Source organism: Fringilla coelebs (assembly GCF_963513975.1).
Source record: "Fringilla coelebs genome assembly, chromosome: 14".
Classification (NCBI taxonomy): Eukaryota; Metazoa; Chordata; class Aves; order Passeriformes; family Fringillidae; genus Fringilla; species Fringilla coelebs.
The window spans coordinates 15987917-16004812 of NC_140040.1; the positions used below are offsets into that span (position 1 = coordinate 15987917).

The 16896-nt window shown below is 42.9% G+C and overlaps 2 protein-coding genes across 5 annotated transcripts in view; one reads left to right on the plus strand and one right to left on the minus strand.

The window, feature by feature from the left end:
- ANKRD27 (ankyrin repeat domain 27) overlaps window positions 1-16896 on the minus strand; it is a 54434-nt gene that overhangs the window by 33514 nt on the left and 4024 nt on the right. Inside the window, exon 1 of one of the 4 annotated variants that reach the window (XM_084215173.1) lies at window positions 8727-8778. The exons of 2 other annotated variants lie outside the window; for them this stretch is intronic. The gene's annotated coding sequence lies outside the window, so the exon portion shown is untranslated. Of the gene's footprint in view, window positions 1-7032; window positions 7126-8726; window positions 8779-16896 lie in introns of those variants that run through there. One more of the 4 variants, XM_084215174.1, reaches the window with a different exon arrangement.
- Window positions 8981-10690, plus strand: RGS9BP (regulator of G protein signaling 9 binding protein). The gene has a single exon (XM_084215071.1). It carries the CDS (start codon window positions 9406-9408, stop codon window positions 10117-10119), a length of 714 nt encoding a protein of 237 aa, XP_084071197.1. The 5' UTR covers window positions 8981-9405; the 3' UTR covers window positions 10120-10690.

A 16896-nucleotide genomic window follows, 5' to 3' on the forward strand; every position in this document is an offset into this window, starting at 1 on the left:
TATACATTTCAAATCACACAGTTATCCTCAGTGTCTCCTTAGGCCTTCCAGGTATTGGAGTCTAACTGTGAATATCAGAGAGGAGAAGTTAAGATCAAAATTATTAGCACTTTGATATACAAACTAACTTCTCCTGCTGAGATCTAAAGCCAAGAGGCAAATTAACAGCCTTTTCACAGCAGATTCTACTGCACCACGGGACATTGATGCTTTTGCACTGTGCTTGTGTAAGTCTTAAAACTCACCTGTATGAGGATTGCTCACACACACCAATGACACCCAGTGTAACAGAAACCCTCATGTAAGGCAATCCTCAACTTTCCAGGGAAAGTTAGAGAGGTACACCAAGGAGATATGAATATCCATGCCATAATTAAAAAGCCACCATGAAATTTATCATAATTTGTGGTCATCTCTTTTCCCATGAAAGAATCTCAGTGATTCAAGGTCAGGCTGCTAAGTAACATTTGGCTAAACAGAGCAAAAGAGGAACTGGAGAGTGAAAATCCAACCTGTAAACATTGGAAATGCTGTCACTAGGCGTCACAGTGCCCTGGAGAAGATGATCCCTAAGGAATCAGACCTTCACCTGCTCACTTCCTCAATTCCAATTCTCTGTAACACATAATTCACAAGGGCAGGAAAAACCCTAACAGCTACCTTTTAGAATAACTTGAGAAAATATTTTTAACAAGAATTGAGATTGACAGGCATACAAATGCTTAAATAACAAGCTTATTCTATCCTTCCCCTCATGCAGGTCAAGGGAGGGGAACCTGTCCCTCTGCCCTGCTCAGGTGAGACCCCTCCTGCAGAGCTGCCTCCAGGCCTGGGCTCCCAGCACAAGGACATGGAGCTGCTTCAGACAAGGGACTGAAGTGACAGGACAAGGACAAGAGCTTCCCACTAGAAGAGGGTGATTTGTATTAAATGTACAGAAGAAATTCTTCCTTGTGAGGGTGCTGAGACCCTGGCACAGAAGCTGTGGCTGCCCCATCCCTGGAGTGTCCAAGGTCAGGCTGGACAGCTCCGGTAGAAGGTGTCCCTGCCCACAGCCAGGGGTGGAACAAGATGGGCTTTAAGGTCCCTTCCAACCCAGACCAACCAATTCTATAATCCCTGATCTGTCCTACCACAGTGGCTGGGTAAACAGGATGACCACCAGTAATTCTGCCACATGATTACTATAAAGATTTCTTGGCAGGTAGCTGCAATCCAAGTCCAAGCTGTGAGTTCCTTCCTCAGCCAGGGCAAAGGGAAGAGAAGAGGCAGCACAAGCCCTGTGGCAGGTCTGCTGCAGGAACACAGACTGCTGATCACACAACAGCAGGGCTGAGACACACCTTCATGGGCAGGACTAGTCAGCTACAGAAAACCCTGCCTGCTGAACACCTGGCTAGGCCACAATTCCAACTAAGTCTCAATGACTGAAGCTTGCAGTCCAAACATGACTCAGTGACTAATTAGGATATATAACTGAAGACAATTCAGTGTAAGTCAAGCACCAAGCAGGGCTGTATGTACACACATATGCAACCTGCAAAATAGTTTGCCACAGCAAGACTTGAGGGTCCTACATGTTTTTTTTTGGATGTTCCTGTTCTCATCACAGCACATAAACTGACTGGAGCAGAGCCTGAGGTAAGAAAGGCAAAGGAGTCCTGTAAGCTGAATCCCATCCGTGGAAGGCAGTGATGCTTATAACTAAGAAACTGCATGAAGCAGGTAAGGATTTCTTTCCCCACAGGTGGATCAAGCTTTCAGTGAAGGGCATTTTTTCCCACATCTAAGAAGTAGGCCAAGGTAGGCCTTAATTGAAGAAAACAGGCTCAGGTTACAGATCAGGAACACCTTCCAAAAGGGAAGGGAAACACACGGTTTAGATTGCTTGGCAAAGCTATCAAGTCTCTCATGCTGTAAATCTCCAAGAATGTGTCAGACAAACCTCTAGAGGTGATAGTAGACATAGCAAAGCTGGGAGGGTGGATGGTATGGCCTTTTGAAACACTTTCCAAATCCAGCTTTCATTAATGCAGTTGTCCCACTGAGGCAGTTTTATCTGCCTTTAGTTTAGTGAATTTGTGTATCTGTCCAAGCAGCAGAAGATGAGACTGCTGAGATCCTCCCCAAGACAGCAATGGAGAAGCTGTTACCACACCACACACTGCCAGGGGAAAAAGCATATTGACACAAGGAGGCAACCAAGCATCAGACTGCAGGGCTCAAACTGCAGTGCACAAATGTCTCCATACAGCTTTATTGCCAGTCTTTCAGCCTAACATATCTTCAAGTCCAAAGGAGGGGAAAAGAACACATACCATAAATCCTCCTCATCATCAAAAAAACCCCAATCAAAATTTAAAGTAACACTTCATTCCCTGGCATAAAAAGTATAGAACTTTATGTGAGAAGGAGAAACTCACACAGAAAGCCTGACCTCATTAAGCTTGCTGTCTGACTGACCTCTTAAAACACTATCTGTGCCTGGAAAAAAAAAAAAAAAAATCCACTGGAGTGCTTTAAGAATTATTACTGATGGATCACCATAGGAAGAGCTTGACATTATAATCTTCAGTTTCCAGTTCATGAGTTACACACAAGTAACTTAGTGATGTGCAGCCACAGATTCTTGTACTACAAAACTACTGACAGGGCTGAATCACACTTGGAACTCTAGCAAGGAGTGAAAAGAAACTGCATTCAAACATTGAATTCTGGCATTTCAGCTACTGTAATGCACCTAAGGTTCCAAAGACATGCTCCACCCCAGGAAGGAAGGTGAATTTCTAGTTCACACAGGTGTTTGTCACCCTCCTTGAGCAGAGCAGATGGGAGCTCTGCACTGCTCGTCACAAGCATGCTCCTGCACAGCAGGAAACAACCCCCACTGGCCACACTGGTACTGTTTTGAGAATCACAACTCTCAATTTCCTTCCCTTTTCCTCTCCCTTATCCCTGCAGCTGTTCAGTGTCTCGTTAGGGGTTAGGTATCACGTCTGATTAAAATGTGGCCATGAAAAACAACAGGTGGAATACTTATTACCTGAAACACTTCAGTTACTGTATTCACTTAGCCCTCCATCACCTTCCCACAGCATTCTCCAGAGAGACAGAAGTGTGGATGTGGAAGCCATTTAAGTCATCAAGAAAAACCAAACCAAAGGAATTTAGTCTACAGATTCAAGAGAGTACATTAAAGCTTCCCCAAAGCTCAGGCATTTTTTTGAGATTAAGCCAATTTCTTTCCACCCCAAAAGTTAAATGCATCTGAAAATACTGGCTAATGCATTGCTATAATTCTAGGAACACATTAGAATTCTCCATTAAGAGTTTGTTGGCAGAACACAACACCCAGCTTCAACCTAATTTAACTTGGGGGTGACACAGACTTACTCCTCTAGCTGCACCTTGGACAGCTTTAGCTTTACAGTGAAAACAGAAAATGCACAAAGCCTTATATACATTACCAGAACTGATTAATGCTTAACATAATGCTCATTAAAAACTATTAGCTATATTTACTATGAAGTTTACCAAATTCTATCATGCTGAGCAGTAAAGCAATACCCAAGCACTAATGTTATATAAAAGGTTTAAACAGAATCACTTCAGTGTATGGCTTCATGCCTGTAAACACAGAAATAGCTCAAATTGCTGGAAGAACAGAAGCTAGCTGGATCAGACAATCTAATAAGCATTATGTTACAGTTTAAAAAAAAACTATAATCATTATCTTACAACAGACTAATCCTTTCTAGATCAAAAGCAGAGTGATAATTCTAACAATATAACTATGGTACAAAGGAGAGCTCAAGTAAAAAACATGGAACCTAAGCATGTCACTGTTTTCTCTAAAACACTGGAAATGAGGCCTAATTACCTTTGGTAGTGAAAACAGTGAATAAATTCTGAGAGTTCATTTTCTCATTGATGGTGTTTTGCTTTAGAGATGGACAAGTGAGGAACCCTTCCCAGAGCTTGTAAGTTTCAATTCCTTTTAAGAAGTACTTTGATATTTACACAAACAGCCATCAAAGTGGATGATGTCACTGTATTTGCATTGTTACTTAGCAGTTACTTCCTGTCCACATTCAACTTGTACAACTACTGCTCAAACCTTAGCCTCATCATCTTCTGAGCATCCTACTACATCCCTACTAAAAACTAAACAAAACATTCTGCAGAGATAACATATTTCATAACAGCATGAGGGATGTTGCATACAAACACTACATAGTCAATACTGAGCAGCATAATATTCTGTGTTTTCACCATGGCATTTTAATAATAATTTAGCAGAACAAAGTAAAAACAGCTACCAAAGTCAGTAAAAATTATTAGCCAAGTTCAGTAACCTCAGTTGCCTCCAGGACAGCAAATTAGGATGTTACACTGGGATACTAACATCAAGTGCTACATCAGTGTCCACTCCACACACATCCAGCTTCAAGGGAGCAGAATGCCAAGTTCTCCAAAACCTTCAACATCAGGATAACATCAACTTCACCTTAGCTCCCAATAGCTACAACAGGAACAACTGAGGCTTAGTAATCCAGTAACCTGCTATTTGCTGAAGTGCTTAAAATAATGAGTAAGTGAGGAGCAACTCATTACTCAACTAAAGGACTTTTATCTCAGAGTAGCTGATACATTTCTGATAAAGTTTGTATGTGTATTTATCACTCTAACAAACTACTCAGCTCCATTAAAAAAAAAAAAGTTAAATAAAACAATTATTCCCCAGTTCTAAGTTAAGGTTTGTTTTTTTTTTTTTTTAACAGAAGTGCTTTCCCCACACATCTTAAGAGCACCACTTGGTAGAAGGAACAGCCACAGGTAAGCATCTCTTACAGCTCTTTACAAGCAAACAAGAATCTAACAGTGGAATTTAAATAGACTCAGTCCAAAAACTCAAGGTACCACTCCAGTTCCTGTTTTACAGCATTATTACTCCTTCGTTACTCTGCTTTGGACAAAAGTTACAATGTGAACTTTAGCCCTACATCAGCATTCACCTCAAAGTAAAACAGAAGATAATTTCTTTTTCTGAGCATTTAAAAACTCTAAAGGATGAGCATTGAGCATCCTGTGAAAAACAACTGGCACATTCCAGTATGCCCTGGTCACCACGAGGGAATAAATAAGTAAATCTATTCCCACCCCTTCTAGATTCAGGTTCAGCTTGTACTGATTTCTGTGAAACAGAAGTATGCAAGAGTAGCACCTTTGAATTATCAGATTATAGATGGGTGAACTCACATCAGTCAGCTCAAGGCTTACTAGTAACCAGTGAAAAAGTAAGTTTTATTATCCCAGAATATCAGCCTGATAGCAATGGAACAGAATCTGGAAAGGAGGGGCCATGAGCATTCCAGGAAGATGCTAATTTCACTCAGCATCTCCCTTCCAGGCACACATTTCTTCCACTGAAGGGTTAAGAGCAGGCACAGGATCTCATGGCTTGGGTTTTTACCTCTGTCCAACACCTCCCAAGCCTTTTCTAAGCCTGGCAGCTCTGGCCTTGCTACCACTGCTGCACGTCCTTGGACAGGCCTGAGCTGATGGGGTTGTAGCAGATCTTTGCAGCTTCTAATGAGCCCCACCTCCAAATCCAAACCAGAGCTCAGTCATGAGAAGTGGTGAGAAGGTTCACCCTTTATATTTTAGCAGTGCATTTGCACTCTCGTTTGACCTGGGCACATCCTCACTTGTCCCAGACATGGGGGCTTGAGTCTCCCCTGTCACTTGTTCCTTTCCTGCAGAGGAAGCCCTTTTCAATGCATGTGGAATCTTCAACAGCCAAACTTCCCACTTCTACCCAGCTACTCCAACATATTCAAACACACCTTGCTTGTCATTAGCCAAGCATCAGGAAGCAGCTACATCCTCTTTTCACAAGAGGGTAGACCCTAGATCCCAGTTCTCACAGGTTTAGAAGTCCACCAGAGTGGCTACAAAGAAGCTTCACTCCTTGGCTTGCTGCTGCTGAGCTACATTACATTCTCTGATGGGCAGCCCTGAGCTACTCCAAGCAAGCCCTAGAACAAAGTGCAAGTGCTGTTCAGTGAACCACCAACAGCTACAAGGAACATTTAGAGGCAGAACATTAACAGCAAACACAAAGTTCCACAACAGCTTCTCAAACAAGGATGCTTCCTTCAAATACCAGTGAGCTGTATTTAAGGTCACCACCTCCTCAGGTTCTCAGAGGTTTCAGTACTTTGGTACTTCCCTCCCCTTCTTTGGTGGGGGCAGGGGGTAAATTCTTACGGAGTTGAAATACACAGAGTTTTAATTCAGCCCAGTGTTTTCATTTATTTAGGCACCAGTGCAAGGGTTAGAAGGCTGGAAAACAATTCAGCAGGTAAGCTCTAACAAGCAAAATAAATTATTTTAACCACTACTAGTGTTATAAATACTACACAGTGCAACACGTAACAGCCAGAGCTAATTAAGAGCTCCCTGAAAGTAAACATGATACAGAAGTATCGGTCTAATATTCCCCCAAAATATAAATTAAGATTCTTCATGTGGATCAAATCCCTTCACCACTACAAGCAAAAAGCTTAGCAGAAAGCAAACCACAGAATCCAGAGAATTCACAATTGATCAGTGATCAGGGAGTGAAAAGGGGTTGATATCACATTTATTTTTACTGTATTTCATCCTTACTTTCCTTCTTCATCTCATAGTGGCTTCAAACTTTGCCAAGTCATAGCAGTCTACAGACTCAACTTAGTATATGAGCTAACTCTAAAAGCAAGTCCTCAGACAAGGCTTACCAACCACTAAAGCAAAACAAACCTGCATTTACCTAAAATTCTACTTTAAAGTATTAAAATGAGGCTATAACATTTAATTAGTGATGTTCAAGATGCATGACAGAATACTTTGCAAACAGCTTTAAGAGTACTGCACAGGAAGAATACGATCATTAACATCTATTGCAAGAAAGCCTTGCCACAGAATCAGGAAATACATTTTTCTACTACTCATTATGCTGCTTCCTAAGTCAGTTCTAAGGATTTTTACCTCCATCCTGATAGTTTTCCCAGGACAGTATTTTTGCTAGTCAGCATCTTGTTTGAAAACAGTATCAAGATTTGGATTTTCAGAACATCGTGCCTGACTGACAAACAACTGAATTTTAAGAGTTCCCACAATCTAAGCAAGTTGTATAACTGCATGCAGCTGAACTTAAATTAGAAGTAATCTAAATAACAGGCTCTTCCCACATGACACACCTAAAGATGCACATAGGTATTATTTGATACAGATTATGACTGCTGCTACCTTCAGATTTAAATAGTCACATGTTTCTGAACCAATCCTCCCTCTCTCCCCTTCCCAGACGCATTTGCAGAAGTGGCTTTGAGATTCTCACATAACTTCAGTGCTCTGTGGCAGACTTTAAAAATAGCTAAAACAGACACACAAATATGCATAATTTAGTCAGCAATAAGCTTAACACTTATGTCACATAGGACTCCAGCTTCAAACCCTAGACCTAATCCTTTTTCCACCTGACAATGATTAGGCAATTACAAGACTTCACTTACAATCAGATCAAAATCATCCCGTGTTTTTTTATTCCTACAAAGAAACAGGCATGACTGATTTGCTTCTTCTAAGCTACCAACATGCAAATTGACAGAGCTACTCAGTTTAGTTGATAGTGATTAGATAGTCTACACAAAGTTAAGGGGCCATTTCTTCCACAGGTAGCAAGTAACCTGCAGCAGAAGCTACATAGGTTTTGGAACTAGGGCCAAAATTAAAGCAAGACAAAACAAACCAAAAAAACCCCAGTCAGTGCAGGCCAAGCTACCAAAATCCAGAAAAAGGAACATAGGCTAGACAAGACTCTTCAAACTGGGCTCAGCAGCAGAAAGCCAGTCAGCCTGGACTCTGTTCCTCTTAGCAAATTATCTTGCTCACAACATACACTGCCCTGCAAAGGCAGTGATAAAAGATAAGGGATTGGGTCATGCTCCCTTCTTGTGGGACTCTTGTGGCTTCACAGCTTTTTCAGGCTACTGTAGCATCCATCACAAAACCACTCAAACGCTGGGGCATATGTGGTAGCGTATGTGGTGACAAGCCAGCTCTCCAGAGGCCCGCTTGAGCAGACACACCAGGTGCTAGGGAGAGCAGAGCTCAGTCACCGAGCAGCACTCACATCACCTCCATGCCGCTGGCCGCACAACGAGCACGGCCTAGGGCCCGTCAGAGCTCACCGTGCTGTACCCAGCACACCGCCGAGGGCAGCCGGTGGATGGGGCACCGTTTCTGACAGTGACAACTTCCGTCACTCCCTGATGTGCCATGGCCTGACTCGAGCTAACTGCAGGTGCCCCGGACCGCACGCCGGCCCTTCCTGGGGATGACAACAGTAGCGAGCTCCTTCCCCAGCCGGGTCCCGGCGGGTCTGCGACACACGGGACACCCGGGGGGCCGGGCAAAGCCAACCCGCCATGCACAGCGGGGTTCAAGGGCGAGGACCGACCCTGCCGCGGCAGTCACTGACCAGGACCACGTGTCCGCACGGCCCGACCCCGCCGCACTTCGGCCCGGGCGAAGGCCGAGCACGGCCCCGCCACAGCCCAGGCCGCGGCCGAGCAGCCCCCGGGGCACGGCACGGCGGGCCGGGAGCGCTCCCCGCTCCCATCCCGGCGGGACGGTCCCAGCGGGAGCCGCAGGCTGCCCGGGGCGGGAGCGCTACTCACACCGACACCACCGCCTCCCGGCTTCCCAGCCGCAGAGCCGCTGCCGCCCGCCTCCCCCGCCGCTCCGCGCCCCGGCCAAGCCCTACCGGAGTCCAGGGCGGGCCCGGTGCGGCCGCACGAAGCCAATGGCTGGGCAGAGGCGGGAGGGAACGGGCGAAGAGCGGGGAGCACGGCGGAATCGCTGCCTGCGGAGGCGGAGCCTGCGAGGGCTTATAGGGCCGGGCCGGGCGCTCCCCCCATGTGACCGCGCGGGCGCCCAGCTGGGGCGAGTTAAGTGGCGGCGGCGGGGACCGCCGGCTGTCCGGCTGCCGCTCCCCAGAGCTTTAGCCTTGGCTTTTTTGATTTCTTATTTTTTTCTCCTCCATCCTCGGCGTTTGGCACTTTTCAAACAGCAGCGCCCCGCTGAGCGCGGCGCGGACCGAGCCGCCCCGGTGGCGCTGCAGACGGCGGTGGCGCGGGGAGCGATGCTGCCTGCCCGCCCGGGCTCCCCGCCGCCTGCCCGAGCTCCCGCAGCCGCCTGACCAGCGGGTAAGGGGGTGCTGGATGTAGGCGCTACCCGGAGGCAGCGCTTGCCATGAGTGCTGGTAGCGCCCGGCTGTGGCAGCGCCCGGGGCCCGGCACCGGGTAAGTCAGGGCGGCACCGGGCAGGGCGGCACCGGGCACGGCCCCCGCCGCCACCATGGTGAAGGAGGAGTGCAAGGCGCTGCTGGACGCGCTCAACAAGGTGACCGCCTGCTACCGGCACATGGTGCTGACCATCGGCGGCACCTCGGACTCCCAGAACCTGCGGGAGGAGCTCAAGAAAACCCGGCAGAAAGCTCAGGAGCTTGCGGTGGCCAACAGGAACAAGCTCACCACGGTCCTGAAGGACAAAAGCGTGAGTAAGGAAGATAAAGCCGAGTTCGAGAGGCTATGGGTGATTTTCTCCACGTGCCTAGAGATCCTGGAGATCGATATGAGGAGAGCCCTGGAGCTGGGCCACGAGTTCCCGCTGAACGTCCCCAAAAAACACCTGATCCAGACGGGCATGAGCGGGGGAACCTCCGGCGTGGCCGCCCGCGCCATGAGCGTCCAGAACATGAAATACGAGGCTGAGCACAACATAGACGAGGTGGATTTGAAAGACCTCGAGAACGAGATCAACCAGGTAGGAGAGATGATGTACGAGATGGAGATGAAGGTCAATGTCCCCCAGTGGACAGTAGAGGCTAAGCAAGACCCAGGGGCTGAACTGAAATCCACCATCAGCGTGGGCGCTTCCTCTATTGGCATGATCTCTGTGGAGGAAAATAAATCCTTCTGCGATATCAGCAAGGTTCTAGCTGGGATTATTTTCACTGCTGTGCTCATTATCGCTATTGTCCTGGCCGTGTGTGTGGTAAAACTGTCTTAGGGTGGTGCAAGCTCTGACACGAGCGACCCCTCTCCAGCTTGTCTGGAGTGTTTCATGCCTCACCTTCACTTCCAAAGTGTGTCACTTGGATGGACTGAGAATTTTAAAGGAGCACTTGAAAGAACAAAGCAGAACTTTCGCCTCTGGATAGCCTAAAATGCACTATTTGTTTCTTCATGCTTTTTGAAGAAAAGGGATGTAAATCAGCCTGCAGAGTAGAATGTCTTCGTTTACTGGACTTGTAACAGTTAAGCGAAGTATCAGGGTATTATCACTGCTGGCTGTAACAGGGATTTGCCTGCTATTAATAGGTCACTATTCTCAGAAGCCTGTGGTTTTTGTTCTTCACTAGGCTCTGCTGTTTGCTGCTGGTCACTGTTTACAGTATTGGAGGGTAACATAAATTTGATGGCTAACGGGTGTTTTGTCAGACCAAGTGAATAGAATACTTCTTTTTTTCCATCAAATACAAAACATATTTCTTAGGCAGAGGAAAGGGCTAAGGATGAAAACCCAAATAAAAGAATGTAACCAAACTCTATTTTAAATAAGTTAATGGTTGGGGAGGGGGGAGAAAACAGAACAATGTTTGATACCAAGTACTGTTTGTTGATTTAGACTGGATTGTAGGGAACCCAGTTGCATGAATTGGCACAGCATATGTCAATGACTAATCGCTTTCCAAATCCAGAGAGAAAAAAGAGAGAGTTGCATATTCAGAAAAATACTAGCAAGCCTCATGATTTTCATTCACATTTACCATGATTTTATCTTTCCTGCAGGAAGACTGATTCTTGCTACTGATTTTAATTTTTCTTTCTGAAGCAGCAATTTGTACTCCGTGATTAACTATGAAAACAGGAGCAATGAATCTACCCACAGCAGATGCAGTAACATGGGAAAATAGATTTCAGCAAAGAGGAATGATGTTAAGTTAAAGCAGACTTTCCCAATGTTATCCCCTCTCCTGTTGACAGGGAGGGACTGATGCTTGCATATGTACAGCCACATTTCTGCAAGCTCCCAAATTGCAGAAATCCAGACAAAGCTAAAAATGTGTCTCAGTTTCGTATCTCAGTCATGTCTGATTAATCATCTGGGAAGCCTGTAGGATTGGTCCCATTTGATAACACTAAAATTCTAGAAGAGAAATGCAACGGCATAAAACTTTCTAGTGCTTCCCTGTGGAATTATCAACATTTAAATATAAAACTGTGGGAATATACACTTACTTAGCAGAGAAGCTTTACAATATTTTGTAAAAAGGATTTATGTGTAATGGTATTTATTATTTACTTCTGGAAGTACCTTCTAGTGCTGTGAATACACACTGCCAGTTCAGGAATGCTTGGTACACATGCTACAGTGCCATAGGTGTATGGGGCACTCCACAGCCAAATATAAAGACCCCAAAATACTAGGGGTTTAAGAAGTCATTGTTCTTCATTGATTATTACAAGAACATTATCAAAAAGTAATAATCAGACATGTTTTGTGAACAGTCTTCATGCTTGTTAAATAAAATTGACAACATGCATAAACACCTAATATTTTTTAATATTTTTGAGTTAAGAACTTAAAGAACTGCAGCAAAGAGTTTAATCTTTAAAACTTATCTGGATTTATGGGGGGGGGGAAGTGCATTTGAATCTGGTCACTTGAAGGTGAGGAAGAAAATAGTAAGCGGAGGTCTGAATTCGAAGCTATAGATTATCCTTATGTTGAAGGATAATGTGAGCTCTGCACATTGTCCAAGTCTAACTCCATTCTCTCAGGAATTCAGTGTTCCAAGACAACTCCACATTCCTTTCTTTTGTGTCTCACTCATTCCATAGAATGTGTTTTAGAAGTAGTTAATCTATGTCTGTAGAGATCCCTAACAGCTTTCTAACAAAGCCAGGTCTGTATGTATCGGTGCTACAGTTCCAGCCTGCCTAGACAAGGTGTAATTGCTGAGTGTTCATTTAAATTCGATGATCTCCTTCACAATCACAATAAGTAAACATACTTAAGGAAAATACAGCAAAAGCTGCAGAAGAATGTACCTATTTGGATTGCCACCTCTTGTCATTAAGGACCTTCTGTGGATGTTTTCACTTTTTGCACTCTCACTTGGTTCACAGGAAGGTAGAGTAGCCATTGGGCTCTGTTCTGTGCTTCGTGAAAACTCCATAAATTTTGTGAAATCAGACCACTTAACCACATGTTCTCAAACCCCCAAGTCATGAATGCAAGTCTGTTTTCTGGTGGCTAACTAAATGGTAACAATGACAACATTCATTATCTTTTATCTTGGTATCCTCCACACACCTAACCATAAATAAAGAGTTTATCTATGCTTAGTTGTGTAGAAGAATTTTTAGGTCATCTTCAAAAGCAAGCCTCAGTGCTGGTAAACTCAGGGTTGGTAAACTGTTAAGTTTTCAGTCCATTGCAGTTTTGGTTTTTTACTTGGATTTTTAATATAGGACTCAAAGAATTCATATAAATAGCCTATAAGTATGTAAGTCATGCTTTATTATGAATATGTATACAATTACTATTTAAAGGATTGGCCTTGGAAAAAGAATTTTCAAATCTTAAGACAAAGCTGGCTGCAAATTAATTAATCATTAGTATGTTCCTAAAAATCTGTATTATTTTATATTTAGCCTATTTGAAATTAATAGATTAAGTAAAATTCTAACAGAGGATTGGCACTGTCTCCATGGATAAAGTGTTGCCACTCATCTCCTACATGTGTTTGTTCCACGTGACAGAGTTTGGCACGACACTGCACAAAACCAAAACTAAATGAAACCTCCATTGCCCAATAGTACAGAGGCTTCCTTTAAATTAAAAAATAGAGATACAGATTTGCAGTCTTTTTTTCCCCCTACTGGAATGCAACTGGAAGGAGACTGGAAATGCTACTTTGTAAGTGAAAAACGGGAATTCATACTTTAAAATACTCTATATTGAAACAGCATGATGAAAAAGCACATACTCTCATGTTGATTGGTGAGAATGTATTTATAGTACAAGAGAAGATGGTCATTGCTTGTATAGTAAAATCTTACTCCTGACTTGAATTACACTGGTTTTGCCTGTGCATGGTTGGTATTTTCTACACTTTGAATAATGCAAACCTGTTACTGTCACTATTTATTTAACTTAAAATAAAGTACTTCCTTATAACTTACTGGTTTGCTTGCAGCAGTAATTCAAATAAAACAAAATCTGTCAGAGCAGGTCCAGAGGAGGCTACAAAGTTGATCAGAGGGATAAAGCACCTCTGTTGTAAGGGAAGGCTGGGAGAATTGGGATTGTTGAGCCTGCAGAAGACAAACTTTGGGGTGACCTAATTGTGCTCTTCCAGTGCCTGAAGGGAGCCCGCAAGAAAGATGGAGAGAGCCTATTCACAAGGGATGGAGTGACAAGGGGGAATGGCTTCACACTGGCAGAGCTGGTTCAGATGAGGTACAGGGAAGAAATTGTTCCTGTGAGGGCAGTGAGGCCCTGGCACAGGTTGCCCAGAGAAGCTGTGGCTGCCCCATCCCTGGAAACATTTGAGGTCAGGTTGGACAGGCCTTGGTACAATCTGGTCTGGTGGAAGGTGTCCCTGCCCATGGCAGGGGTTGAAACCAGATGATCTTTAAAGTCTCTTCCATCTCAAACCATTCTATAACTCTTCGAAAAGCTGGAATATTATTATAGATTATCTGTAGTAGGTTCTTCTAAATTGAAGTTCTTTTTTCAACCCCAGTATTTAAAGTAACATGCTAAGCCCTCTCATTAGTTTTGTTAACATAAGCACAGCCTTCTCAAGCTCCCAAAGTTGAATAGTGATGTAGCTTACACTGCCATGGAAGCAGCAGTCTGAAAAGCCACGAAATCCCAGCCTTAGGAAACAGCTACAATAACATTTAGGCTAACAGATGATTCTGCCTTCAGCACTGGCTGTCCAGTGTGACGTACAGAATCATTGGCTTGGACAACCTGAGAACCAGACTAGACTGGACTAACAATTGGAATCTCCTTGTGTTAGGATCCAAACTCTGTCTCTTTCAGCCAGCAAAGCTGGCACTTACTTTAATAAAAGATTTAGACAACCCAAGGAGCGTGAAACTTGGTCCTGTGCTATTGGTAGCAACAATGACCAACAGTTGTATCAAACCATCAGAACTGAGTCTGTTAAATGCAGCAATTTGTAATTTCATTCCAGGATTTCCAGTCTATCACCATAAAAACCCACTACACTATTTTCTAGTATAGGAACACAGGATTGTAATTAAAGTGATTACTCTTATAGTGATGTTGCAAACAATGTAACATCAAATTTCAGCACTATGAATATAAAATATAATTAGTTTCAAAATTTTTCATGTATGTATGAAAATATTTTTTACAGCAATGCAATTATTTAAAACTGGACTAAAAGACTGATGTAATTAGCTTTCAGATTAAAAATTAAACATGTGCTTATTGTTCGTAGAGAGGATTGGTTACAGGCTTGCTTTTCCTTCTCTGGAAGGTTTGTGTTGTTTATGTTTGCTTTCCAGAAATACCTTGTATTTAAGTGCTAATGGAACTCCTAGTCAACATATTTACCCTTCACAGATTTTCATTATGTAAAAAGTCATTCAGTAAGACCAGTGGATTACAGATCTCTAAGTGCTTTCTCTCAATACGATTATATAAGTCTTTTAATACAGGAAGAGATCTGGACAAAATAGTTCACACGTGAGCAGCATTTGCTACAGTAAGTGTACAATAAAAGTGGGATTAGAAAATAATGTATTTCATATAAAATTATCCACATTTGTTTAGGGAACAACTAAAAAAGGAAAGGAGATGGATGTATGTAGTAAATACCAAAGTCTGCTTTTTGTTATATGCAACAGCATCCCAATGTTAAACTACAGCTTCTCTATAAAAAAAGGAATATCTCATGCCAATGGGACAGAGGATATAAAATATCCCTGAGTGGAACTGACTCCATTCTCTAATTATGTTTTACAGACTAAGAGTAATTTGCTACATGCTGTTATCCATTTTACAGAAGACAATCCCTATCTTCCCCGGTTCCACACTACAAATGACTTTCTCCTGGAAGAAGGCAGTCCCACATGGCTGGATTCCATCACCCATCCTCACAGCTTTCTGCCGTGGTACTGGGTGCAGCTGGGATGTAGCTTTAGCAGCTGCCACTGCAGAACCTGTGCAAAGGTGAAAAATCACAGGGCATTTAGCCAGCACCAGGGCTCTGGTGGATCCTCTCAGCCAGCCAAGCATGAGTGTTCCATGTTGGAAGCAATGTGACTGCAAACAAAAATCCAATCATAACCTCTCTGAAACCACCACCCACAGAGGCCACTTACCAAATGCAATTATGTTTATTTCTCAGTTCCAGTCACTTGTGAGAATATCTACTGTGATTTACAAGAGTGACAGAAACTGACTTCTCAGCCCTCAACAGGGTCAGGTGGGTTTTTGTTTTCTTCTCTTTCCTTTAATTGTATGTTTTATTTACACTGCACTGCATGACATTATTTATCATATACTTAAATCTACACCAAATTAAACAAACAAATCCTCTTAAAGCTTGGTATAATTCAGGTGCACAGAAATGAAGTCACAGCTGTGGCATAAATGTGCTCTGTTATTTTGATAATTTCCACTGTGCATGAAATTATCACTGCAGTCTCTGATCAGTCAGGTGTGTCTCTCACACACAAATGTTCAACTAACACACACAGTTGAACTCACTGATGTGCCACAGCACTAAAAAACCACACAGCCAAACAACTGACTTTAAAAATCATGGGGCTTTTGAAAGAATAATAAAACTCATATCTTACAGTCATCTACCATTGTCTTGGGAAAAATAAAATTAAATGCAATTTCTTTGTGTGATCCAGAAAAAATCTGTACAAAAATAGCATAAACTTTGGGGAGGGAAAAAAACCACAAGAAAGGGGAAATAAGAAAAAGAAGACAAAAGAAAATACTTAACTATTTATACCATATAAAATGACTGAGGACTGCCAGAGATAGCAAACATGATACTCCCTTAGCAACTTAATCTAATATGCTAATTGCAGGTGTAACTTAAGATATACACATTTGAATTCTGGGTCCTGGAAGGTGTGCTCCAAATGATCCCTCAAACAAGCCACCAGTACTCAGTCTGGCACGAAATTACATGTGTGAAAACTATTCACATAACTAAAAGCTGCAGAATTAGAACCATAATTTCCATTTCCATAAGATGTGTAATCCATTTTGTGTCTGCTGGAAGTAGAACAGTTCCAGTTGTTAATACTATCTGTAACCTAGTTTTCTCATCTGCCTAATTTGTTGGAATATCATTTTGTATGAGGTTAGCTGTTTGGTTTTTTTATTTTTCTTTTTAATCAATCTGTATAATGGTGTTATAATCATAAACCTGCATTTCCTACATGTGACATTTATTCACAATATGGAAACAATACTTGAAAACCTATACAGTGAATAATCTATTTACTTTTCATATTAATTATTAAGTCTGCCTATTTGTTGATATTATATGAGCTAAACAATCTAAAAGCCTTAGCATGTTATTTTGAAGTGACCTGGAGGTATCTGAAATACCATTTGAAATAGCTGGAGGCAATTAAAAGATGTGTAGATGGGGCACTTGGGGACATGGTTTAGTGGTGGACTTGGCAGTGCTGGGTTCATGGTTGGACTCAATGATCTTGGGGTTTTTTTCCAACCTAAATGACTCTGTGATTCTACAGTACTGTAAAATAAGCC

Coding starts and splice junctions, on each gene's coding strand:
- RGS9BP (XM_084215071.1), top strand. CDS start 9,406: ATGGTGAAGGAGGAGTGCAAGGCGCTGCTGGACGCGCTCAACAAGGTG.